Source organism: Alternaria novae-zelandiae (genome assembly GCF_023758075.1).
Source record: "Alternaria novae-zelandiae strain BMP 2774 chromosome Unknown scaffold_2, whole genome shotgun sequence".
NCBI classification, from domain to species: domain Eukaryota; kingdom Fungi; phylum Ascomycota; class Dothideomycetes; order Pleosporales; family Pleosporaceae; genus Alternaria; species Alternaria novae-zelandiae.
The window spans coordinates 1,222,523-1,247,770 of NW_026056962.1; the positions used below are offsets into that span (position 1 = coordinate 1,222,523).

General features: G+C 47.1%; 4 protein-coding genes across 4 annotated transcripts; 3 read left to right on the forward strand and 1 right to left on the reverse strand.

Moving 5' to 3' along the window:
* Positions 1-8,496: 8,496 nt before the first annotated feature.
* On the forward strand, positions 8,497-8,940 carry J4E88_001424 (uncharacterized protein; the record flags this gene model as incomplete). The annotated part of the gene is made up of 2 exons (XM_049395093.1): positions 8,497-8,846; positions 8,913-8,940. 2 exons carry the CDS (start codon positions 8,497-8,499, stop codon positions 8,938-8,940), a joined length of 378 nt encoding a protein of 125 aa, XP_049258957.1.
* A 252-nt stretch (positions 8,941-9,192) lies between these two features.
* J4E88_001425 (uncharacterized protein) lies at positions 9,193-11,762 on the reverse strand (the record flags this gene model as incomplete). The annotated part of the gene is made up of 5 exons (XM_049395094.1): positions 9,193-9,318; positions 9,371-10,747; positions 10,837-11,343; positions 11,396-11,712; positions 11,759-11,762. The coding sequence occupies 5 exons, from the start codon at positions 11,760-11,762 to the stop codon at positions 9,193-9,195; spliced, it is 2,331 nt and encodes a 776-aa protein (XP_049258958.1).
* A 1,387-nt stretch (positions 11,763-13,149) lies between these two features.
* On the forward strand, positions 13,150-14,165 carry ASF1 (Histone chaperone asf1; the record flags this gene model as incomplete). Its single annotated transcript, XM_049395095.1, has 4 exons — positions 13,150-13,258; positions 13,309-13,348; positions 13,401-13,709; positions 13,760-14,165. The coding sequence occupies 4 exons, from the start codon at positions 13,150-13,152 to the stop codon at positions 14,163-14,165; spliced, it is 864 nt and encodes a 287-aa protein (XP_049258959.1).
* Positions 14,166-15,270: 1,105 nt separating this feature from the next.
* Positions 15,271-22,523, forward strand: J4E88_001427 (uncharacterized protein; the record flags this gene model as incomplete). Its single annotated transcript, XM_049395096.1, has 7 exons — positions 15,271-15,383; positions 15,448-17,995; positions 18,941-20,794; positions 20,850-21,118; positions 21,167-21,926; positions 21,975-22,133; positions 22,182-22,523. The coding sequence occupies 7 exons, from the start codon at positions 15,271-15,273 to the stop codon at positions 22,521-22,523; spliced, it is 6,045 nt and encodes a 2,014-aa protein (XP_049258960.1).
* Between the last annotated feature and the right edge of the window lie 2,725 nt (positions 22,524-25,248).

The window sequence follows — 25,248 nt, forward strand, 5'->3', positions numbered from 1 at the left end:
AGAAAGTATAGAGTAAACTTACTAATATTCTTCTAGTCTTTATAGTTAATAAACAGCACTTATATAGATTTCTCTATCTAAGTAGCGTTTAGGTTATCTAGTTATAGCTTAGAAATATTAATAATATACTATATAGTAACTTTCTTCTTAAACTCTTTCTTTGTAACTAGTTTACTAGTAGTTTTATTAATAACTAGAAGTTCTATATTAAGATTATATATAGCTAGAAGATCTATAAGCGTAGTAAATATTATAAGTTAGTAGTTCTACGTAAGTAGAGCTTAATTCTTATAGCTCTAGAGTTTATATCTATTCTTTATAATAAGTATGCTATAAGCTAGTCTAGAGTAACGCTTCTTTATAGAATCTAGAATAGTAATATATATACGTTCTAAGGTAGACTAAGTAAAGATAATAGGTAAGGTATCTAGATAGGCGTATATATTATTATAACTAGCGTATAAGATAAGTGTTAAGTCTAGAATAGGCGTATAAATATAGTCTAGCAGATCTAGCTTATATAGATAGTAGATTAAAATACCTTTATTAAAGTTATATCTAGTACCTAATAGATTATTCTTCTTATAGTGCGCGCCTTTCTTAGATTCTAGCTATCTAGAAGAGATACTTATAGCTATATAATTTATAATATAATATTACTAGATTAGTAATAGTATAACGTAAGTCTTCTACGCCTTATCTATTAATTTAAGTAGACTAACTATAATATTCTATAGTATAGTAGCCTCTTAAGCTAATACTATAGTATTTTAGATACTAATATTATCTATAACTTTAGTAACTAGAATACTTATACCTAGGCTCTTAATATCTTCTAGGTAGATAAGAAAGTAGCCTTCTACTAGAATCTAGTTATTATCTAATAGAGGCAGTGCAATAGCGTTTTTAATAGATTCTAGAGGTATTATTTACGTAAAGAACTAGTATATATTCTAAGTTAGATTATTTAGTATATTAGCTAGAGCGCTAGCTTTTAGTATATAGGTAGAGTAAAGTAGTTAGATAACTTTTATGTACACTTAAAGAACTTACGTAAGCTATTTAGACTTAACTAGAAGCTAGTGTAGTATAATCTTTAATATAAAGCTTATTATATTAAACTAGTACTTATTAACTAGCGCTATAAGAAGAGTACTACTATTATAGAGCCTTACCTACTAAAACTAGCCTAGATATAGTATTATAATATTTTCTTCTTAGAGCTTATAGAAGACTAGAGATATCTATAGCTAGTTATAAATAGATCTAGAGCTATTAGGTTATAAGAGAGTAGTAAGGCTGCAGATTAGCTTAGTAAAACGTAGCTTTAGAGTAATGCTCTATCTATTCTATATAGTATCTTAGCTAATAATTAGTAATATATTATTAATACTAGCTCTATTCTTAATACTATATATAATAGGTTACTCTAGAGGTAGTAGAGCGTTTATAGATATAGTAGATAGATAACTTAGATCTTAAAGCGCGTAGAGAGTAACGTAGATATAGAGACTAGTATTAAAGTTAGTTAACTTTGTTAGGTGTCTATACTATAGTAAGAAGATACTACCTAACTCTAACTTATATATAATAGAGTTTAGAGATATATAATTAGAGCCTATAACTATATAAAGTTCTAAGGTTACGCTATTTACTAGCGCTATTTACTAGCGCACTATAGTATTATACCTACGCGTCTAGATAGTGTTAGAAGAATATAATATTTCTGTATTAGTATATAGGTAATATATTCTAGTAGCTTACTTATTTTTACGTTCTACTTATACATATTAAAACCTTTCTCTATAGCTAATGCTATATTAAATATTAAAGTTAATATAGCTACTTTTATAAAATATTCTAGTAAATATCTACGTCTACTTAATCTCTTCTAAGTCTTCTCTTACTAGTATCTTAGTTTATAAATAAACTATTCTTTTATTATATATTTACCTTTACTAATACTTCTATCTATCTTTTTATATTACCTTATAACTACTATAAATACTATATACGTTTAAACACTATCTATATACTCTTTTATTAACTTACACTTACTACTACTTTATACTTATAGATAAACGTTATACTCTATAAGTACTATATAAGCTGTAAATCTAATAAATAATAATTATATTAATATATATTATATTATAGGCGCTATAGCATCTTATTATTATACTATATAATTATCTAATTACTTCTAAGTAGTATAAGGTCTTGCGCACTATACACTTATATATATAGTTATAAAGGTTAAAAGCTTTTACTATTAGTAATTAGTAATAGAGAAACTCTAAGTAATGTATATTCTATCTATAGCGTCTTACTAGTCTCTAATTAAGATACCTATAAACGTAACTATACTACTAATAATATCTATAATAATCTTAACATAACGCTACGCTAGACCTAAAGCTATAGTAGTATTACTTTCTATTTATTATAGTAGACTTAGTAAATATAAAAGCGCTCTACGTTACTACTAATATTACTATAAGTATTACTAGCAATAACTTTATTAAGTAACTAGCACGTATTCTAGTTTAGCTAGATCTAGCAACACCTTACCTTTTGCAGATTAGTAAAAGATAAACTAAGCTAGGCAATATACTAAGTATAGTCTAAGTTACTAAAGATAGTGTAAAGGTTATACTAAATAAGTTATAAGAACTTAGACTTATTACTAATAAAGATAATTAGATTAAGTAAGATATTAATAACGTAGTACTCTAGCTATAGAGACTAGGCTTCTAGAAAGTAATAATAAAAGATTTAGCTATATAATCTATTCTATACTAAAATATTAACTTAGTTATAGTAAAGTATATTTAGACTATATAGAAAGCGTCTAGCGCTTTACTAGACTATAAAACTATAGAAAAAGTAGTTAAGTAATATATTTATTAATACTACTAAGACGTGCTTAAGAGATTAACTTAATTATCTTACCTACTAATAAAAGTAGATAAGTAATCTAGTAATAAGAAGTAATAGCGCAAGAAAGTAACCTACAGCATTAATACTCTTAATAGTTAATTATACTTAAAGAAGCTAAAAATAAATAAGACACTAACTATTATATCTAAGATTATAGTAATTACTCTATATATATAAAGTAATATATCTTCTAATTTAGCTCTATTAACTATATCTAACCTAGGCGTCTACTTAGCTCTATCTAGCAAGCTTAATATATGTTTCTAACTACCTTTACCTACCTATTCTACTACACTAATTAGTATAGTAATATCTACTATACCTAACATATATATTTAGCTAGCTCTATCTACTAAGTGTTATCTATTCTCTTAGTATATTATATAACTAGCTCTAGTTAGAATACTAAACTACTCTAAGTTTGTAGGCTATAAAAACAAGATTAAAATAAATATAATTAGTCTTATAGTAAGTAGAGACGCTTTATAGAATAGTAATAGCTCTCTCTTAAGTATATACTTCTCTACTATAGCCTTACTATATATAATTTTACTATTAGATAGTAATATTTAATTAGCTAATATTATAGACTAGTTAGTTAATCTAGACGTTAGTTAGAATCTAAGAATATATTTTCTTATCTTATTATTACTATATAGAGAAATTATTAACATGCTATATAATAATATTAATTACGTATTAATAGGTCTAATCTAGGCATTTACAAGAAATAATATAATATTTAAGATAAAGTTAGTTTTAAGAGTAGATATAATTAAAGCTTTAGATTCTATTAAGGCTCTAGTAGAAGATACTACTAATACTTCTAAACCTATAGACTAAGCTCTATCTACCTAAACTATCTCTTCTAATATCTTTAATAACTATAAGTTTAATAATAAACCTACTAGCTTTCTAAACTAAATATTTAATAGCAATAATAAAGATAGAGTTCTACTTCTATCTTCTCTAACTTCTATAGAGAATATAGAAACTACCTATACTTATTTTACTAAAGAAGAATATAATTAAGCGTAAGTAGTATTTAGTCTTTCTCTAGTTAGGTAGTTTAAGTCTAAGTTAGTCTAGATATAATAGATCTAGTAGATACTATAGTGCTACTAGCTTATATAGATAGTATAGAGTATAGAAAAGTTTAAGAATTTATCTACGCATTAGCTTACAAATAAATAAGAGCTTAGTAAGACTAAAGAGAGAGTAGCTATTATCTAGATACATAATATTATACACTTAATAGATAAGTTTATTAATAACTAGCGCAGAGACCTAACGCGTAAAGCCTCTAGCTATTACTTAATTAATACGCTACCTAGTATAAAGTATTCTTTATAAAACTACTAGCTAATTATATATAAGTGCTAGCTAGAATCTCTAATAAGTAGATAGAAGGCTACTAATAGGCTCTTGCTTATTATCTATATAGTTAAGTCTACTATTAGAGATTAGATAAAAGAGCTAAGTATATTTTGTTCTAAGACTACTTTTTTTACACTTCTTCTAATTATTTACTATAGATTAGAAAAGAGTTTTAGAGGCAAAACTACTATACTTAATAATAATAGCTAACGCGCTAGAAGTTTATATAATAGTACTATAGAAGTTACTAATTTAGTATATAACTAAGATAGCTACTACGCAAAGATAATCTATAATTATATTCTAATCTCTAGAAAGAATAGACTTATTAACTACGTTCTCTAACTACTAGGCTATATAGATAAGAATAGAAAAGCAACTAAGTAGCTACTATATTTCTAGGTTATCTTAGTTAACAAAACTTACTAGGCTAGTAGAGATTTATTAATCTTTATAAAAATATTACTACTCTTAGTATTACTAGCTAGATCTCTTAACCTAGATAACTTTAACAATAATAGCTAAGTTACACTAGAGAATTAGCTAACTAAGTTTATCTTTATAAGTAGTATAATATACTCTAAAGTTAAGCACTTTATACCTTATTATACTATTATCTAAAAGCTAGTTACTACTATCTAAGATATATAAGTAGCTAAGAATAATACATTTAAATTAGACTAGACGCGTATAAAGTATAATAGAATTAAGAAATATAATATTACTATAGTAAAACTAATCTACACTACACTAGCTAAGAGCTTAGATTAATAGGCTAAGGTAGAGATAGACTCTAATATTAGTAAGATTCTAGTAGATATTATAATACGCAGAAGGCAAAATACCTAAATCTCTAAGTAATAACTCTTTAATATACTTCTAGTTCTACTACCTATAATATATAATATTGTTAAAAGAGTTATATATCTATCTAACTTTCTTAAGAAATATAATAAGTAACTTATTAGCCTATTCTAGAGTATAGTTAAGAGAAATAGAAATAAATCTACTAAGATTATAATAGTTAAACGCAAGCTTATTAAGCAAAGTTACACTATCTAGATAATAGCTAGTCTTTTATTATTATATAAGATAATATCTAAGTTTAAGAGTTAGAGTAGAAGTCTAACTTAGGTAAATATAAATAGTATAATAGACTATTAAGTATACCTTACTACTTCTTTAGCCTAGAATACTCTTTATAAAAAAGTTTATAATAGCTATAACTAAGACTCTAAAATAGTTACTCTCTATATAATAATTAACTTAGTACTTACTACTAACGTAGCGCGCAAGTAAGAGATTTACGTAAGCTAATAAAAGAATCTCTAGTTATTTCTAGGCGTAGTAGTAGATTACTTAGAGAAGAGTATTATTACTATATAGAATACTTTTACTATACTTACTATCTATAATATTCTTTAAAAAGTATATTCTAATATAGAGATTATAATATATTACTCTCTTTTATTAAATAAAGAGAAAGTTAGAATTATTAAGAAGTTTATAGACTAGTAAGATTAAAATAGTAACTTTAAGTAAGTAATCTACTCTTATATTCTTGTAGTAGTCTAATTTCTAATATTAATAAAACTTAATCTATAATACGCAAATATAATTATTAGCTTTAAGTCTTATAGTAGTTCTTTAGAAGAAGCGTAAATGCGCTATAAAGTATTACGTATAGAATAACTACTAGAGTGCTACTTATACTAGCTACATATAGAAGAGTTAAGGTTTAAGAAAGTTATTATAAACTATAGAACGCGTAGAGAGATGTTAAAGGAGGCTGCTAGACTTGCAGGTATAAATATAGATAAGGAGTAAATCGCTGTTTTATGTTAGCGCATTGTACCTGCTACTATTACATCTTATGCGATAACAGTGTACTTAAGTTAGCGTTGTAATGTTAATGAATTAACTGGAGGTTGTCCAGAAACCCACTGAACTGTCGTCGCACGGAAACTACGTCGCCAACGCTGTCTCTATTATGTGGACATTTCGAACCATATTGATATGTGCTTTCCTTGTTTCAAACATCTCCGTCGTCAACGGAGCAGATTGCGACTCGAACCAGCCCCGCAAAGAAGGGGACCCCTCAGGCGCAGACATCGCCAGCTTTCTTTCTGGTGCCCTGAACGACCCCAATGGCATCATCTGTGCTGGTGGATTCCCACCACTAAACAATACACTGAACAGCACACTGGACAGCAAAATCGCTACCTACAATGCACGATCGATGCTTTTCAATGTTACACGAGAAGACGCCACCAAGCCCATTGAGAATTGCAACGAAGCTTTCTCGAACATCATCGAACAATGCATCCAGAACGACAACTATTGGGGCGGGGTTTGGTCACTCAATGGCTTCATCTACACCATCGCCGACATAGTCTTTCCAGAGAATGGCATTCAAGGCCCAGAAGACCCTGGGTCTCCTACCCCATCACCATCTTCAACTCCAACACCATCTTCAACTCCAACACCATCTTCAGCTTCATCACCATCTTCAACCCCATCACCTTCTTCAACGTCGACTGTGCTCACAGAGACGGATTCGGCTGGAAGTCTAATGACTTTAACCGTGAGTCAACTGCAGAGAGCAGCAGTTTGATCCGTCTTCTGACTAAACAACACAGTTCGTTCCCTCCACTGTTCCCGAATATGCGACCTTAACAAAAGCAACGACGGCCTCGACAACCACAACGGATTCTAGTGGCGCAATCATTGTCATTCCTCTAATCATCGGGGCTGGTGGAATTATATGGGGTAAGCATGGCTGAAACACTTGCCTCGAACGAAGCTGACAATGGACACAGTGCCTAACGGGGGTGGTCCTCTACCACCGGGAGCGACACCTCCTTCAACACCACCTGGAAGCGATAGTGACCCTGAACAGTCAAGTGGAAACCCTGATGTCACTACAACTGATGGCCCGACTACGACTGATGGTCCAAATACGACTGATGGTCCGACTCCAACATCGTCATCTCCGTCTTCGTCTTCATCAGACGCTCCTGTGCCCACGGTGACCCTCGTTGGAGACCCTCCACTACCTGACTACCAGCAGATCATGGGCATCGAACCTTCCGGCCCACTCCCAGACGACCCTCCCGATACCAAATCGGAATCCTCTCCCGATACCACCTCAGCCTCTTCCGATGCCCCTACCGCGCCCCCGCCCACTGCTCCTGCATCATCTTCTCCCTCCCCCACACCAGTACCGTCGAAAGTCGCTCAAACCCCTATCGACCCTCACGTCGGAACGCCAGAGTGCTTCCCAAGCCACGGGACTACCGATGCGGATCGAATCATCTCCATAGTGATGACTGATGATCGAATCAGCACATTCTGTGCCGGCACTGAACCGAATTGGACGCAGGTCGGGGCCGACTCAGGGGGAAATGGCGATCCCAAAAACAACAATCGTTACGACGCAACGTTCACCATGGACGCGAACGCCCCAGAGCTTTGCAGCCTGTTGTATACGGAGAAAGGGAAGTCCCAGCCAGATGTTCAGAATGCCTGTACCAACCCATTCAAAGCGATTAGGGAGGCATGTCCGTTCAACGGCGGACAGGTGAAAGCAGATTGTGGAGTGTGGACGCTACAAAGTTGTCCGTCCGGTGGGACTTGTAAGGTTGGAGAGCCGGGCCAGCACTGTCAGATGAATCCAGGGAGCGCGGTGTGCTTGTGATTGATGTAATACTCGCGCACAAGGCCTTTGTAAAGAATCATTTCTTCTGGAGAAGCTGGTTAGAAGTAGTGGATCATCAGTCGTCCTAAGTTAGATAGTTCACTAAGTAGGTAATCCCCATCCACTTGTAACGGAACAACCGCCGTAATCAAACAAATCACAGGCATCTTGAATTCAATGCAATGGAATCATTTTCTCTCACTGAAAGACGCTTCCCTGCAAGATGACACACCAAGTTTTCCGACATTGTGGAGTCACTCTGCGCTTTGTCCACCCTGTGCTAATTTAAGGTTAGTCTATATAGCAATTGCACGGAACACATTTCCAAGACCGTTTTAGCCAGTCACTTCCAAAGAGAGCGACTTTCGTTGTAGTCGTTACCGATCGACCCGTAAAAGAGCCAAGCTTCCAAACGCCGTCAAGCCTCGAGTCATCACCCTACAATATTCAATCCAGACTCTTCTCCAATCACGATTTTCACAATGAAGACCTCTATACCCCTCGTTATCTTGACTTCGGCCACCGTCATTATAGCCCGCTGCTTTCCCGACAGCGGCCAGAAATGGGCCACTGAAGCCTGCAAAGACGCGGCTAGGGGTGCTATCAGGGACCTTTGTAACAGCGGTAGGCTCGCAGGCTATTTCAATCAGGGCGACACCAAGTACGCTTGCGCCAATTGCCCGTCCGCGGGCATCAAGTTTGATTTCGCTGTGGGTTGGCAAGGCCGAGGCGGCTTGACCCTCAACAAAGAAGACTGCATTAAGCGACTGACCGACGAGGTTAACGGCTGCCAAGCCGGCGGCGAGAAAGTTACTGCTGACTGGATTTTCCGGTAAGTTTTTGTATACACACAGTTAGCTTTGCACGGACGAAAACAGCTAACAACGTCTAATTGTAGGTCTGACCCTAACACGGGCCGGTGCTGAGTATATCAGCTCGTGGGATCAAAAGCGACTGAGAAGTTACGATTGGAATGAAAGGAAGGATGGAGGAATGCTTGTGGTCGTATGTGAAAGAGTAGATAGTTGGTGCTAAATACAACGTACTAAACCCTTATCTGCAACAGCAAACCACCACTGAACACTGAAACGGGTATGACGAGCTGTCACCAATGATTTATGGACTAATGCGTGATACGACAACGGAGTTGATATTGGTGCTTATAGTACCAGATGAGGTTACTGCATTCGACCCGAAGCCGGCCACTGCAGATTCGAAGCTGAGAAAGACGGAAATGCGAAAGGCGGGATAAGCATATTGCCCGCCCCCATCTCAGCATCACCGAACATCTCCTCGATATCATTCTACATCATGGTTAGCAATGCCAGTGTGTGGTGGGGCGAGAGTGTTACTTACCCAATCGATGTCGTTGATAGCGTCCATCGCAGTGTTACCGTTAGAACCAGCTGCCATTCCACCCTCGTACATGGTAGAGTTCGGGCTACTATTACTACTTTCACCTTGCTGTGCGGTGGTCGGCATCAGATTGCCTGGACTATTCCCAGGAATGACGTCGTAGGTTGCAACAGATACTGTCGCTGGCATGTCGATGGTACCCCAGTCTACAGTCGGCATAGCACCAGGAAACGTGTTGAGCCTGGGTACTAACGTGGACTGAACCCGAGAAGTCCGTGGTGGTGATGGCGAAGGCGGTACGAGATTTTGCAGGTTTGCGTTGCCGTTCAGTAAATGCGAAAGTGGACCAGAAGTACTCGGCTCCGACTGCGTGCTTCCATCAAGTCCACCCTCCTTCCTCTGTACGCGTTGTCGAGGCTCCAGGCCTGCTTGCGGCATGTCGGCAGGAACACGAACTCTTTTCAAGGCAGAGTAGGCTTTCGTCTTGCCGACGAGCTCTTCCAAAACCATTCTCGTTTTCTCAACGTTGGATAGTCCAGTGGGCAGATTGAACGAGTAGTCTAGACATTTCCATATTCGCTGCTCCATTGCTGGTTCCGGGTTTGCTACGTAAATCTCGCTTACGAGAAGAAGCGCGCAGTGGTGTTGATGGAGAGCACCGACGATCCATGCCCAGGAGGATAGCACTGGATGCTGCTCGATTGCCATGCCATGTTCCAGAATCATGGTCGCTGCGCTTAGTGTCAATTGTCGTAATCGCTCCGGCATTCGGCTGCGAGCAGAAGTAATGTACTTCTGTAAGATGGAAATATACAAGCGGTTCGAGACGATGCCGTATAGCTCCGACGCTAGAACGTGTAATAGCTCTGTCTTGGACAGCATGGGGAGATACTTCTTTTCCATAGCCGCTTGGAATGACTGAACACGCGACAGAAGCGAAGTGATTGTGACTTCGCTCTTCCCGTCAGCGCGTTTGCGATCCAATTTTGGACGCTCGGTCCAAAGGAAGCGATGCATCTCGTATCCTTCAAATCGCATGAGGCTGATAGTCATGTCGGTGAAGTGATTGCGATCTTTACTGACGTCTATCCCGCCCTCACCACGCTCAGCACGGTCGAGATCAACATCGTCAATGTTCAGCGGAAAGCGAGTGTCATAGTCGTCGAGCCGGATTTGCGGACGTGGGCCAACAGCTTCGCAAGTACGTAGATCCAGGAAACATATTTGGTACCATATGAGGCGCCGTACTTGGATCTCAACCGGCGAGGAGCTGTAGGTCGTCGGGTCCCGGTGCAAACCCATACATTCAGCCAAGCGAATAAGTGACCCAGTTAGTGCAGAGTGGGCGCGAGATACTTCGTTGCGACATAGCGGAATCTATAGGAAGTTATTAGCAAAGTCTGGTGAAGTCAACGGTCACGACTAGGGTAAATTGTCGTGTACGCGCTTTAGGACGGCAGACTTACGAGGTACATCACGAAAGCCTGAATTGTCTCCAGTTTTGTAGTGCGTAGGAAGTTGGCTCGCGCAAGCGCTGCCTCCGTCCCTTCCCTGAAGCTGTCTATCATGGTTTGCTTTTCAACACCAAACTCGACTTGCACCATGTCATCGGTCATTGAAACGACTGAGTTTAGCAAAGCCGCAAAGAGCACTGCTTGGAAAGATGCGCGAGGCTCCATGCCCATGTTGACTCTGATCCAGAAGTTCTGATACTGTCGCTCGAATGAAGGGCGGTGTACGGTCCGGGCTATGGTATGCACCGCGACCCAATACTGAGAGAGTAGTTTATCAACCACGACCCGAGCAGGCAGATGGGACTCAAGAGCGGTTTGGTCGATTCCGGACGCCAACATAAAGTTTGAAGATGGAGCGACATAGTCTTGTGTGGGTGCTAACCAGTTTACGGCGTCTTCCTCGATGGCAGACAGAGACGGAGTTTCGCGATCTGGTAACTCTTTAAGCGTTGTAGCAAGCTACGAGGAAGGTGTCAGTTTGATCCGACATGCTAAACACGTGGAGACTCACCTCATCCGACAATCTTGGACGAACAAGTCCTCCAATGCGTTCTGTGATGCGAACTCTGCCCATTCGAAAGCCCAGATCGACCATGTCGTCGTTGACATCGTCGTCAGGCTCATAGTAAGCTGCATCTTCAGTAACGAGATGTGTCGGCCGGAGATCCTTAGTGTCCTCGTCGTCTTCTTGGTCGCTTGACTGTTCTTGACCAGGGAGTGTACCAACCCTAGAAAAGCTTGCAGTATTTCTCAAGTTTATTTCTGTCTTGCGCGCAACATCTTCTTCAAGGCTCCTCTCCAAACGACCCATCTGCTCTTTAACCTCGGCTAGCTTTGCCTGAGCATTTGCATCAAGTCCGGAGGCAATGAAAACGCATTGTCGCGTGTTTTTGGTGCAATGTGTACATGGGTGGCCTTTGTCGCACTTCAACTTCCGCCGGCGACATTCGAGACAAGAAGTAATGAGTCGATTCCTGCGGCGAACGCGCGGTGCAGGCTGCTGTGTCCTCTTATCGGCTTCAACTGGTGGGGAAGCTTGAGACCCGTTCTGGTTCGACAATGATGGACTCGACATGACTGAGATGCTGTTGAAGCTTGGTAGTGGAAAGCCTGAACCCTTACGGACGTAAGATCCGATGCAGTGTCTCTGCGCAGCGATTAGCGACACGGTACATGAAGGATCGAACAGGGCATGCAATACGTTACTCACTTCCCCGGTCTCCACTTTATTGGGATTTTAGGGATGCTGGACTCCGGAATGGTACCTACCTAGGTAGGTATGCTTCGGAAGTTTAGGATGGTTCAGGCGTAAGACGCCAGCCACGTAGATACCAAGCTACGTTTCGTGCCAAGTTTCGTCAGAGGACGTGCACATGAAGTTGATGCCCTGCTTGCATGAACTCAAGACGTCTCCACGACTTTTGGAAGGAAACGTGGTGGCTGCTTGCTTACGACCTAGCAGGACTGCCCAGGTGCCCGCCCCGCTTTAGCGCTTCCGTGATGCATCGACTACGGCGGATCAGTCTTTGTCAGCGTCATTACCCTAGTCATTGTCTGGCCAAACCTATCTTACATGAGTGTAGAGAAGAAGCAGAGGCTTTTGCGCGACAATTCGTTCCTTGGAGTCTAGCAAGTACTAATATCGGCACATTGCGACACTTTCAAATGCCTCTGGCCTGAACACAACGCCTGATTGTGACATGTGGCCTGGTAGCATGGCTTCATACTTGGCGAGCAACCGCTCACTAAATCAGGGGGAGACTGACCCTTTTCCAAATGCTGAAGATAGCCTCGACCGTAGCTGCGACGTTCCTGGATGCAGCCCTGGGGTGAAGCTAATGCAGTCGACTGGATCCGTCTCGCTACCTATGTACGTATCAAGACTACTCAGACGCGAGAATCATCGCAGCATCAGTACATGATAGGCCTGGAACAAAGCACGGAGCGATGCGATGCCTGGTGGGTAATTCCGGTTTCTCTTCAGGCGTGGAAGATATGTAGGACACGGCTCTGACGCGAACGCGTAACGCCTGGTCACGCTTTTAGTTGGACGCGACCCGCGACAGCCTAGGACAAAGATCCACTGATCGTTGCCGCCGCGATCTATCTAACGCACGTCCTCACCGCTTCCATAACAAACACCTTTTCCTGCCGCCTTTTGCAGAGTCCCCACCACGCACGCCTCTCGATTCTCAATCCCACCACATTGTCCATACCGACCGTCTCACCTGCCTTTATTCTCGCTTCATCACTTCCGCTTTCAAAATGTCTGTCGTGTCGCTTCTCGGTGTGGAGGTCAAGAACAACCCCGCGCGCTTCGACGAGCCGTACGAGTTTGAGATCACCTTTGAGTGTCTCGAGCAACTACAGAAGGGTAGGTGCGCTCAACATCAAGAAAAGTCTCGGTGACTAACGACAATTCAGATCTCGAGTGGAAATTGACCTACGTTGGCTCTGCGACCTCGTAAGTCCACTGCCGCTCCTGCTCGTGAACACGTCTGATCAATGCCCCGCAGAAACGAGTATGATCAAGAACTCGACTCTGTCCTCGTCGGCCCCCTCCCCATTGGCGTCAACAAGTTCCAGTTCAAGGCCGATGCACCCAACCTCACGCGCATCCCCAACAGCGAGATCATCGGTGTCACAGTCATCCTGCTCAGCTGCAGCTACGATGAGCGCGAGTTTGTGCGTGTTGGATACTACGTAAACAACGAGTACACAGACGAGGCGCTGGCACTGGACCCGCCTACCAAGCCCGTCATTGAGAAGGTGCAGAGGCAGATCCTGGCAGAGAAGCCGCGAGTCACGCGCTTCGCCATCAAGTGGTACGCAGCTACAGACACTGGTGCTATTCTGGCAGTGCTAACCCATTCAGGGACTCCGACGAGTCTGCACCCCCCGAGTTCCCCCCTGAGCAGCCAGAGGCCGACCTCAACGCCGACGGCGACCAATACGGTATCGAGGAAGAGGAAGAGGAGGAGGCCGAAGAGGCTGAGGGTGAAGGTGTCGCCGCCGAGGGTGAGGATGCCGCCATGGCAGGTGCCGAGGACACTGCAGGCCCCGCCGCTGACGACGACGCTGAGTCCGAGGCCGGCAGCGAGGAGATCGACATCGAGGACTCAGAAGACGATGAGGAGGAAGAGGGTGAGGAGGGCGGAGATGACGACATGGAGATGGACGAGGGTGAGGCGGGCGCTGCCAGCGGTGACAAGCCAGCCCAACAACAGCCAGGAGGTGCCCCGCAGCAGCAACAGCCTGGTGCGGATGTCATGGTTCACTAGATGTCGCGCCGGGTTCCTTGCTTGCATACTTCACCATCGCGGGTGCTTCGAGCAGGAAGCGATATTTACCGCCTTGTGGTTTTCTTCCAGTCATGTAGACAGCAGTCGCCTCGCCACTGTGTCCACGCGATCTAGTCTTCACCTTGTCACGAAGAAGTTGAATTACGAATGACCCAGCAAGAAAGCAATTCATACTACGTGAGAAACCGCGTGCCGTGATAGTAGATATGTGGTTGAAGCTCAGATAGTCCACAAGAATGCACGCAGCCGCGCAAGCCATTCTTGGGCCCGAGTACGTGGCCTCTTGATATTCATCTCCGCAACGGTCTTCTTACCCTGCCGCTAGATCCGGGATGTGGCCTGCGCGGATCCGTCTACACAGGCTGAAAGTGGTGGTTCGAGTAACGCCAACGTCACTGCACAGCCTCTGAGTGAATGGCGCAGTGGTGGGAACTCGGAGGCTGATTTCCGAGACGTGTGTCGAAACATTTATAGTAACTGTGAAGGACAGGAAGGGGGGCGACATCGTTAATGATGCCGGTCACCACCTTCGGGATCCTTCGCTCCTGTTCTTGTGACCCTTAGAGTGCACATGTGTGCAAGCCTGAGGAACTCACTCGGCCATTGACGTCAAACAACGCACCTTTCACACACGGCAGAACCCTAGGACTACACGACTCTCCAGCGCCTGTTTCAGCAAACGGACTCGTCGGTCGTTTCGAATCTCTCCCTGGACTTATTCTTTCCCCCCTCAAACCTGCACCGCCGCCACTCCTGACTGTCTGTACAACCGCGCCCGGCGAGATAGTTGCACCATATACGACTACGAGGATCGCCCGCTCTCTCGTATACGATATCCGACAGATCGCAAGGGTTGCCGGCGAGTCTGCACTTAGCGACGGCGACTCAGGGCCATACCCCACCAAGTTAAGGTACGTTCATTTCCTGCTCCACGCGTCATTCGGCATGCATGGCGGCCTCGATGAGGGCTGCGCGGAACGGTCCCTGGGGCCAGGCGGCAACGTGCATCGAAGACGGCTTCCCTTGGACAACGGCTGACGCTTATATCTGAGCACCGCAGCGCATACCCTATCGCACCACGACAATGAGCTACCACCAAGGCCAGCCCAAGCTGGGGGCTACTTTTGTGCCAGGAGGCTTCGATGACTACTATATGCCGGCTCCTTCGCCTGAAGTCATCTCGCCTGCGCCTCAGCGGTTCGTTCTAGCCCATCGCCATGTGCATGCCCTGAAATTGCGGCTGACGTAGGTTTGGCGGTAGGATCATGCCCGAAGTGCCCGAGAACATGCAGGAAAACATCGCGCATCTGGAGTTGGAAGCCAACGGCCCTCGTGGTACCAACGGCGCCATGTCCCCCATGCAGAGCTACAATCAGTCACAGCACCCCAACTTCCCGCCGCGGCAGGCGAGCTACCAGAACGAGCTGCCCGTCCACAACGACCAATGGCCCGCCCGGCAAGCGAGCATCTCCTCTGCCTTCCGCCAGCCCCCCAACGTGCAGCCCCAGTCGGTCCAGCAGCAGCCGTCGCACGACTACAACCAGTTCGCCCAGAGCCACGACTCGCCCAACTTCTCGCCCTTCCCCAAGCTCCCCAACAAGCCCCCGAACGTGCCGCCGTCCGACGATGAGAAAGAGGCCGTCTTGGAGAATGCGCGCCTGCCCGTGCTCAACTCCAACGACCCGGAGATGCAGCTGGCATGGGCCCAAGACGCGCTGCAGTACGTAGACGCCGCGCAGCTGCACGAGCAGCGCATTTCAGAGATCCAGGGCGCGAGGCCGGCAACGCCACAGGTCGAGCACCAGCTGCGGCTCGATGCCATGAACGTAGTCACCTTCCTGGCCGACCAGGGCCATCCAAAGGCGACCTTCATGCGGGGCATGTGGCTGGAGTTTGGCAAGTTTGGCATGCGCGCAGACAAGAAGGAGGCCTTCAGGTGCTACTCCCGCGCGGCTGCAAAGGGATATGCGCGGGCAGAATACCGGATGGGCATGCAGTTCGAGCAGTCGAACGATCCGATCAAGGCTCTGCAGAACTACAAAGCCGGCGCGGAACAAGGCGACTCGGCCTCCAACTACCGCCTTGGTATGATGACGCTACTCGGACAGCACGGACAACCACAGGACTTTGCGAGGGGAGTGCATCTCATCAAGCAGGCTGCGGCTACTGCGGATGAGAATGCGCCGCAGGGTGCCTACGTGCTGGGCATGCTGCAGGCGCGAGAGCTGCCTCAGATCAACGTACCGGAAATGTTTCTGCCCTACGACGAAAAGGGTGCAAGACAGAACATCGAGAAAGCTGCCTACCTCGGATTCGCAAAGGCTCAGCTGAAAATGGGTTCTGCGTACGAGCTTTGCAGTCTAGGCTGTGAGTTCAATCCTACCCTTTCGCTGCACTACAACGCGCTCGCATCTAGGCAGGGTGAGCCTGAGGCAGATATGGCTATCAGCAAGTGGTTCCTCTGCGGACACGAGGGAGAGTTCAACAAGAACGAAGAGTTGGCATACCAATACGCACAACGTGCCGCCGCAGCCGGCCTTGCGACTGCCGAGTTCGCCATGGGGTACTTCCATGAGATCGGCATGAACACACCTGTCAACCTGGACAAAGCGCTCGAATGGTACGACAAGGCCGAGAAGAACGGCAACAAAGACGCGTCTGCGCGTATAGAGAGCATCTCCAAGTTGTCGCGGACACTATCGAAGAAGGACCATGAGAACGTTGCCATCAACATGATCAAGTCAAAGCACGGCTCCATGCGAGGTCAGCGACCGGCGAGACTGCAGAAGTCACACGCTCCCATGCCGTCGATCAACGACATCAGCCCTTCCGATTACGGTGACAGCTCCCCAGGTGGCCGACTGCCAGCCAGGGGCGATAGTACAACGCCATACCCCATGTCTGACCAGCCTCCAATGATCTCAAACGCGCCCATGGCGGCACCCTATGATCGTCCTTCCACAGCAGCGCCATATCCTATGGACAATGGGCCTCCTCGGCTGAGCCCCCAACGGCCAGGTATCGCGGGCGGATTTGCGCCAGAGGTGAGAGCTTCTAGTACTCGACCTGTGTCCTCAGCGTTCAACATCAATCCCAACGTCTACCCTCCAAACGATCCCTACGGCCGCGGCAGCCCGCGCCCAAACCCCGGGCCAGGTTATGATATGGGGCCGATGCCAATGCGCCCTCACACGAGCGTAGATAATATGGGCCCAGGGCGTGGCGGCCGTCCTTCAAGTGGTGGCCGTGGCGCGCCGCTGCCACAAGGAGGACCTGCAAGCTACAGACAACCTGGAGGGCCGAGTGCTCAGCGCCCGGAAGCGCAACCCCGTCCATCAACCACGCAGCCTCCAGATATCGGATACAGTGCACCAGATGGACGTAACAAGCTGCAGAAACAACAGGGGGCGCCACTTAAGAAAGCGCCCACTCTGCCCGATATCGGGTACGTTGCACCTCTCGAGCCTCGCCAGCATACCCGTCCATCTACCGTTCAACCGGGCCAAGAGAGTAGAACCTCTTCGAGAATGGACAGGCCCTCGACTACTACGCCAGGGCAAGGCTCTCGGCCCTCCTCACGGCCGGGCTCATCAGGACGTCCCAGCGGATACGACAACATGCCCAAGCCTAACAGGGTGCAGACGTTGCAACAGCAGCAGCCACCTCCGAAGCCTGCGCCAGTACAAGCGAACAAGCCGGCCACACCTACACCGCCTAAGCCAGCCTCATCGGCTTCCTCGGCGGCAGGCAAGGGTCCCAAGACATTTGATGAAATGGGCATAGGGCAGGCACCCAAGGAGGGCGATTGTGTAAGTTGCACGTCCGGCATGCACCAAGAATTGTTTGCTAACCTCCAACAGGTCGTCATGTAGATTTTGGAGCGCTGGAACAGCGCGATTTGGATGACGTTTTGCATAGCGGAGTTTTGATCTTGCATAGTAGTGAGCGGTCGCAGTACTAACACTCGATATACCCATCTTCGGAACACGTGAAGCGGCATTGGCGACTTTTAAGTATAGACGAAATACAATCAGACAAGACAGAACTGTGATCAATGGCATGCAGGGAAATCAAATCGTGGTGTGCGGGGATGCTAGCCAACGTGCACCGTGGTCGTATTTTCACTGCTGCCAACAGGCCGTGGTAGTGCAATCCGACTGCACAAATTCTTCTTGAGTCTTACATGCGAATAATATGGACTGTCGCAAGACCATGGCGATGCGAAATCGCCTGGAATTGGTCGGGACGAGAGTAGCTACCCGTGGACACTGAGGCAGTTCCTAGATCGCGCGCGTCGACGCGGTGTCACGTGTCAGCACAAATCCGCAGTGAAGTCAAAGGTCTTCTCAGGCTATGATCAAACAACGATCCAAAAGCGTCGCCTGTGTCTTCTCTCACGCTTTTCGGTTTTCAATTCGATGATTCCTTCCCCTCAAAATCAATGAGAGCTGTTGGCCGTGATGGTACCGTGGGGGTGAATCCGCTGGCCACCTGGGCATGCACGGACGCTAGCGCGGTTCCTGAACGGCTCAGCGGGGAAGGAGCGCGTTCACAATTACCTCACTCGCAAACTCCACCTGCAACCGTACCTCCAGCCTACCCGCGCCTGTCGATCCTCTGGCTTGTGGTCGCAGTCATGTCTGGAAAGCGCTCTCGCGCTCTCACAGATGGGCTTGATCCCAACGGCTCAGGCAGTAACAGTCGCGTATGTCAAACGCCCCGAAGCCAACAGCACGCATGCTAACATCGCCCAGAACAAGCGACCCCGTCAATCTGAATCCGAGGGCAGCGATCAGTCTTCGGACGACGAGCGTTCCAATGCAGCCAGCGGCAGCGATTCCTCCGATGACGAAGGCGAACACATGCGCGAACGAGAAATACGGGCGACACAACAGGTGCAGAAAGAGCATCGGGCAACTGCAGACAGGGAAAACGTCGCGACGGATTCTGGGATTATCGAAGAAATCCAGTGCATCAACTTCATGTGCCATGAACATTTGACAGTAACCCTGGGGCCTCTGATCAACTTCATCATCGGACATAACGGCAGCGGAAAGAGCGCCGTGCTCACTGCCCTCACAATCTGTCTGGGCGGAAAGGCTACCGCCACAAATCGTGCCCAAAATCTCAAAAGCCTTATCAAGGAGGGCAAAGATCATGCCTCCGTGACTGTCAAGATCAAGAACCAAGGGCCACTCGCTTACAAGCCCGCGCAGTACGGCGACTCGATCATCGTGGAACGACACTTCAGCAGATCCGGAACTTCAGGCTTCAAGCTCAAGAACGTGAACAACAAACTCGTCACCAACAAGAAAGCGGAGCTCGAAGACATCCTAGACGCCTTCTCCATGCAAATTGACAACCCGATGAACGTCCTGACACAGGACATGGCAAGACAGTTTCTGAACCACTCCACGCCAAAAGACAAGTACAAGTTCTTTCTCCAGGGCACGCAGCTGGAGAACTTGAACAGAGACTATCAGCAGATCGAACAATCTTTGGAAGTCATGAACACGAAAGCCGAGGTCAAAGAAGTCGACCTCGCGACTCTAAGGCGCGAAATGGAAGCACTGGAGAAGAAAGCCAGAAAAGCGGCAAGCTTACAGACGATGCGAGATAAGGAAACGGAATTTGCTCGACAAGCAGCATGGGCCACGGTTCGTGAACACGAAGATGATGTTGCGCACAATGAGAACGGACTCGCAGACACCGAGAGAATCATACAAACCTTACAACAACGTGTAGAAGATGCAGGAAAGGCCTACGAGCTGGCGGATCAGGCCCACGAAGCCGCCAAACAAAACGTCACCGATCTCACGACTGAGATGGAGCCAGCAGAGCAAAAGGCACTTGATGCTAAAGCAAAGTTCCAGGAAGTCAAGGGAAGACTCGTGGTGCTACTAGCTGATGAACGGATTGCACAAGGTGAAGTGAAGGAAAGGGAAAAGAATGTGCACAAGTTGGAAGCAGAGATTGCGCAGTACCGACAACGACAGGCTGAAGCAGACAACGGCCGCCACGCAGAAAAGATTCGAGAACGTGATGACGCCAAGGTCAAGTACGAGACTGCCAGGTTAGCATTCGAGGGCCATGATACTGGGCTTGCAGCGCTACAAGACCAACTGGCGACAGCTCAAAAGGAGCAGAACGAAGCAGATCGAAAAGTAGAGGACGCTCAAAAAGAAGTTTCACGTATACGGGAATCCATCGCAAGAATGCAAAGAGGTCAGAGTAATTGGGACGATGGGTATCAAAATCGCCAAAGGCTGAGCGAGCTACTCCGCGCGATCGAGTCCGAGCACAGATTCCGGGAGAAACCAGTTGGACCCATGGGCCGTCATGTGAAGCTGCGCTTGCAGGATTGGGGTGGAATTCTTGAAAAGCAATTTGGTCAAACGCTGAACGCCTTCGTCGTCACTAGCAAGCCAGACCAGAATATACTATCAGCCCTTATGAAAAGGGTTGGCTGGTGCGCGCCATCTTTCTGCTTAATCAACAACGCTAACGATGTCAGGTCTGCCCCGATATACATTGGCAAGAGGACGCCTATAAACACCGATGGCAATGAGCCCGCAGAAAATCTTACCACATGGATGAAGGCACTTACGGTAGACATGCCTTTTACATCCACGACACAGAAGTATTTCACTAACTGGCACGTAGTTTGACGACGATCTTGTTCGAAATCAGCTCATCATCAACCAGTCAATCGAGCAAACCGTGCTCATTGAGAACATGGACGAAGGCGCTCAGTTTATGTTCAACCGCGGGCCGCCTACTACGAACGTCAAGATGTGTTTTACCTTTGCGGATGGCGACACAACCAAAGGTCGTGTCTTCGTCTACAACAGTGGCGGAGGTATCAACAACAGTCCGATCGCACCGTATACCGGAGCTCTGCGTATGCAGGTGGACAAAGATACTCGAATCCAGTGCGTATAGCGCTTCAATATCAGATCATTCGCTAATAGCATACACAGACTAGAAGAGAAGAATCTGTCCCAGGCCAGGGGACAACTTGAGACCTTGCAGCAGCAGTCCAGTGAGCGGCATGATGAGGTCAACAAATGCAAGGCTCAGTTACAGGACCACGAACGCCAGAAGAAACATCTGAGACTTGCTTCCCAAACTGCTTCCAAGGAATTGGAAAGACTTGAGTTCGAACTGGAGAAAGCAACTCCCGACGAAGCAGCTATCCAAGTGCGGGAGTCAGAGCTTGCGGAAGCTCAAGAAGAGTTGAAGAACGTCATGAATGTCTACGAAGATGCGGTGACGCAAAGGATCGGACTCAACGACGAGAATAGGGCGAACAAGCAGGAGATGGAAGCTGCACAGAAGCTTGTTGCTGATCTCCGGTCCCGGCTCGACAAGGCGCACGTGACAGTTCGAACTCTTCAGGGCACACGACAAGAAGAGCTCCAGAAAAAGAACGAAGCCATCGAGCAGGTTGCCGAAGCTGAAAAAGTAAAGAAGAACTGGCAAGAAGAGCTCTTGGAGTCGCAACAAAGCCTCGCCGAAGTAACTGAGGGTGCGACGAGCATATGTGAGCGTGTGTTTGTCCCCCCTAATTCAACTTCCGATGACCTACAGCGGAGAATGGTTCAAATGGCGAAAACCAGGGAAGAGGCTGAACGGGAGCTCGGTGGATCACAGCTGGACCTTACGCGGGCGGCAACTGAAGCGAAGCAGAAGCACCACGATGCAATGAAGGAGTTTGAAGACATCAGAAGTCTACGCAACGTAAGTTTGGTTACACGTATCATAATGATTCTTACTGATCCGGCGCAGCAACTCATCACTACGCTTGACAACCGACGCAACCGGTGGAAGCAATTCAGATCTGGCATCTCTGTTCGGGCGCGAGTCACGTTCAACTATCTGTTGAGCGAGCGCAAGTTCAGAGGTACACTGAGCATCGACCACAAGAAGGCTCTTCTTGACATTCATGTAAGTCTGGACATCAGTTTGACTCGCACAAGGCGCTAATTCCATCAGGTTCAACCGGATATCATGGAGCGAAGCGGAGACGGCAGACAGACAAAGACCCTCTCGGGAGGTGAGAAGTCGTACTCTACCGTGTGTCTTCTCCTCTCCCTGTGGGATGCAATGGGCTCGCCTATCCGCTGTCTCGACGAATTCGACGTCTTCATGGACAGCGTCAACCGCGAAAGGAGTATGCATATGATCATCCAGGCTGCTCGACGCTCGATTGGGCGACAGTTCATCTTCATCACTCCACAGTCGATGAGTAACGTCACGCAAACGTCCGATGTCAAGATCATCAAAATGACGGACCCAGAGCGCGGACAGACAGCATTGAATGTGCAGCGGACTTGAAATACCCCTGGAATATGGCGTTAATGTGTTGGCATTTGTCGGTGTTGTTGTCGTCGTGTGGGCCGATGGTCACGGAGTTTGAGTATGGATATACCCGCTGGCAAAGGAAATGTGTCTCGTAGCCATATGCACATAGTGCCATGGTCGCTCGTGCATACTGGCTGGATGTTAGTCTGTCAAAATGATCAGAAATTTACCTCGCGTTGTGTTCGAGAAGAGCTCACGTAATGTGGCCGTGACATTTGCCGCGCAAAGCGTAGTCGCGAGTTGCGGCGTAAGCGGCCGCAGCGGGTTGTACAGGGAACGGAGTGGGTATGCAAAAGGTAAGGCGGATGCGCACCGGGATCCAGGGTCTCTTGGCCAACCACGTCGATGGACGGGTCTGATACAACTCTCCCACCTCTCGACTTGCTGGCAAACCTTGGGCCCATGTGAGAAGCAGATTTCCGTGCTGTCTCTGCACCTGGCTTCCTACCCTCCTCCGGGAGCCTATATGCCCCCCACCGACTCGCCGTCGACGCACCACCATGGCCGACTCCCCACTCTCAACACCCGGCACTCCAACCACTGCCTCGCCGCTACCTTCCGACAGAAACGCCGCCCGATCTTTCTCGCCCGCGCAGGACGACGCGCAGACGGGCGACATGCAGGGACACGCCGAGGGTGCGCGGACGAGTGCCCCGGCGCCGAGTGTGGTGAATGCGACGGGATCAGCTGAGCAGGCCATGGAACCCAAAGGGAAAGAGAAGGCCACCAAGGGGCCGCTGAAGCTGCTGGATTTGCCCATGGACATCCTCAAGGAAATCATACACCAGGTGAGTAGGGGCGCCTTATGCGCTGCACCCTGTCATGCGGCACGGCCATGGCTCGATGCTGACGTGCACCTCAACAGCTCCCACACACCAACGACCTCACCTCGCTGTGCCTCTGTCACTCAGCCCTCCATCGACTCACGATCCCATGCATATACTCGCGCTTCGACATTGTGTGGCCTGACGAGAGCACCCACAACGAGCCTCGCGCTGGCGTCGATGCTCTCACCTATGGCCTCGCGACGCTGGTCATGGGCGACGACTGCTTCCCCCACCAGAACCGGCTGAGGCTGCAGGGACAGACGCCGACCGCACTGCTGAGGACTGCCGCCAACCCATACCCTGTTCCGCAGCGGCGGTTTGGCAACTACTACGGACAGTTTACCAAGAAGTTCTCTCTCGGCAATGGACCGCAGGCATGGGTTCAGGAATACATGATCACCAAGGAAGGCGGGAAGATGCTGGGGACCTTGGTGGCGCTTGCCATTGCGCGCATGATCAATCTGGAGACGTTCGTGTGGGATATGCCTACGGGTGTGCTTCGCGATGTCTGGCTTGCGCTGTCGAGCCTCGCCCACCGGAGTGACGGTGAGGAATGCCGTCTGGACCGCCTCTGGATACGATGGCACGACAACACAATCGACGCGCCGATCCCGCCGCCCGCGCCACCCATGATACTCAACAATCAAAACCTCCCTCCACCCCCGAACGCTACACATCCGAGTGGACTTGGCACCGTCCAAGCCCCCGTTGTTGTGGTACCCCCGTACGCACCGAGTAGCATGTCTGCGCTAGATCGAGTCGAACACCCTACCTTTTCTGCCATACCTGCGCTCAAGAGTTTGAGTGTCTTGGACATCGACGAGTTGCCTTACCTCGACGAGATGAGCATTTTGATCGCAAGATCCCAGAAGAAACTACGCGAACTACGGATCGGTATCGCAGCCCATGCACAACAGCGGGACTGGGTGACCGTCTGGGAGGGTGAAGGTCTTCAACAAGTCGACTACAACGCTACATCGACTGCCGCGTGTTCAATAGGAGAGAAAAGGCTAGGGGGCGTTCTCGGCATTCTCGTTGGTCGCATACACAACATGCGCCATTCGGAAGAACCTCCAACCCAGAAGTCCGGCGCTACCGGCGTCACAGAACGATCAGTAGAAGCAACGCCCGCCAAATCGGCAGCCTCCTTGCCCCTGCCCTCCATAGCCTCGCTCTCACTACAAGAACGCGACCCGGACCAGGATGTGGATCATTTCGGTAATCCGATGGAAGATAACTCCATAACAGAGGGCGTTAGTCTCTTCAATGACAATCAGCCGTTTAGTGCTGGACAGACTGCGCAGGCTCCTGGTACGGAGAGAGTCGCTGCAAAGACACCTCCATCTCGTGACGAGACTTCTGGCTCAGAAGATGAGCCGCGGCTGACTGGCAAACTGAAACTAGAAGTACTGGAGCTCGAACGCGTCCCTCTCGCCGTCCCAGTGCTTCGCAGAGCCTTCGATTGGTCGATTCTATCGACATTGACTCTTCTTCACTGCAGCAATCACGAACAACTGTGGAAAATACTACGGAGAACATACACCCCTCGTCCCCCCTACCCTGGCTCACCGTCTTCATCCAAGGCGTACAAGGCCTCCTACACCCTTCGATCGGAATACCAGCTCAACCTCAAGCGAATACACACTAATACAGTGTCTCCTTCGCTGATCACGTTTCTCAAAGAGACACTGGCGCCGAATAGTCTTGAAGTGCTCTTTCTCCAAGAAGGCCGCTCTTACTCGTCTACGGTCACAGTAGATGCGATCTACAAGGGGCCATTGCGGAGACATCGAGGAAGTTTGAAGAAGCTAATGATAGACAGTGGAGAGAAGAGCCCAGACGGACACACGACCAATAGTTCAAGGTGGAGA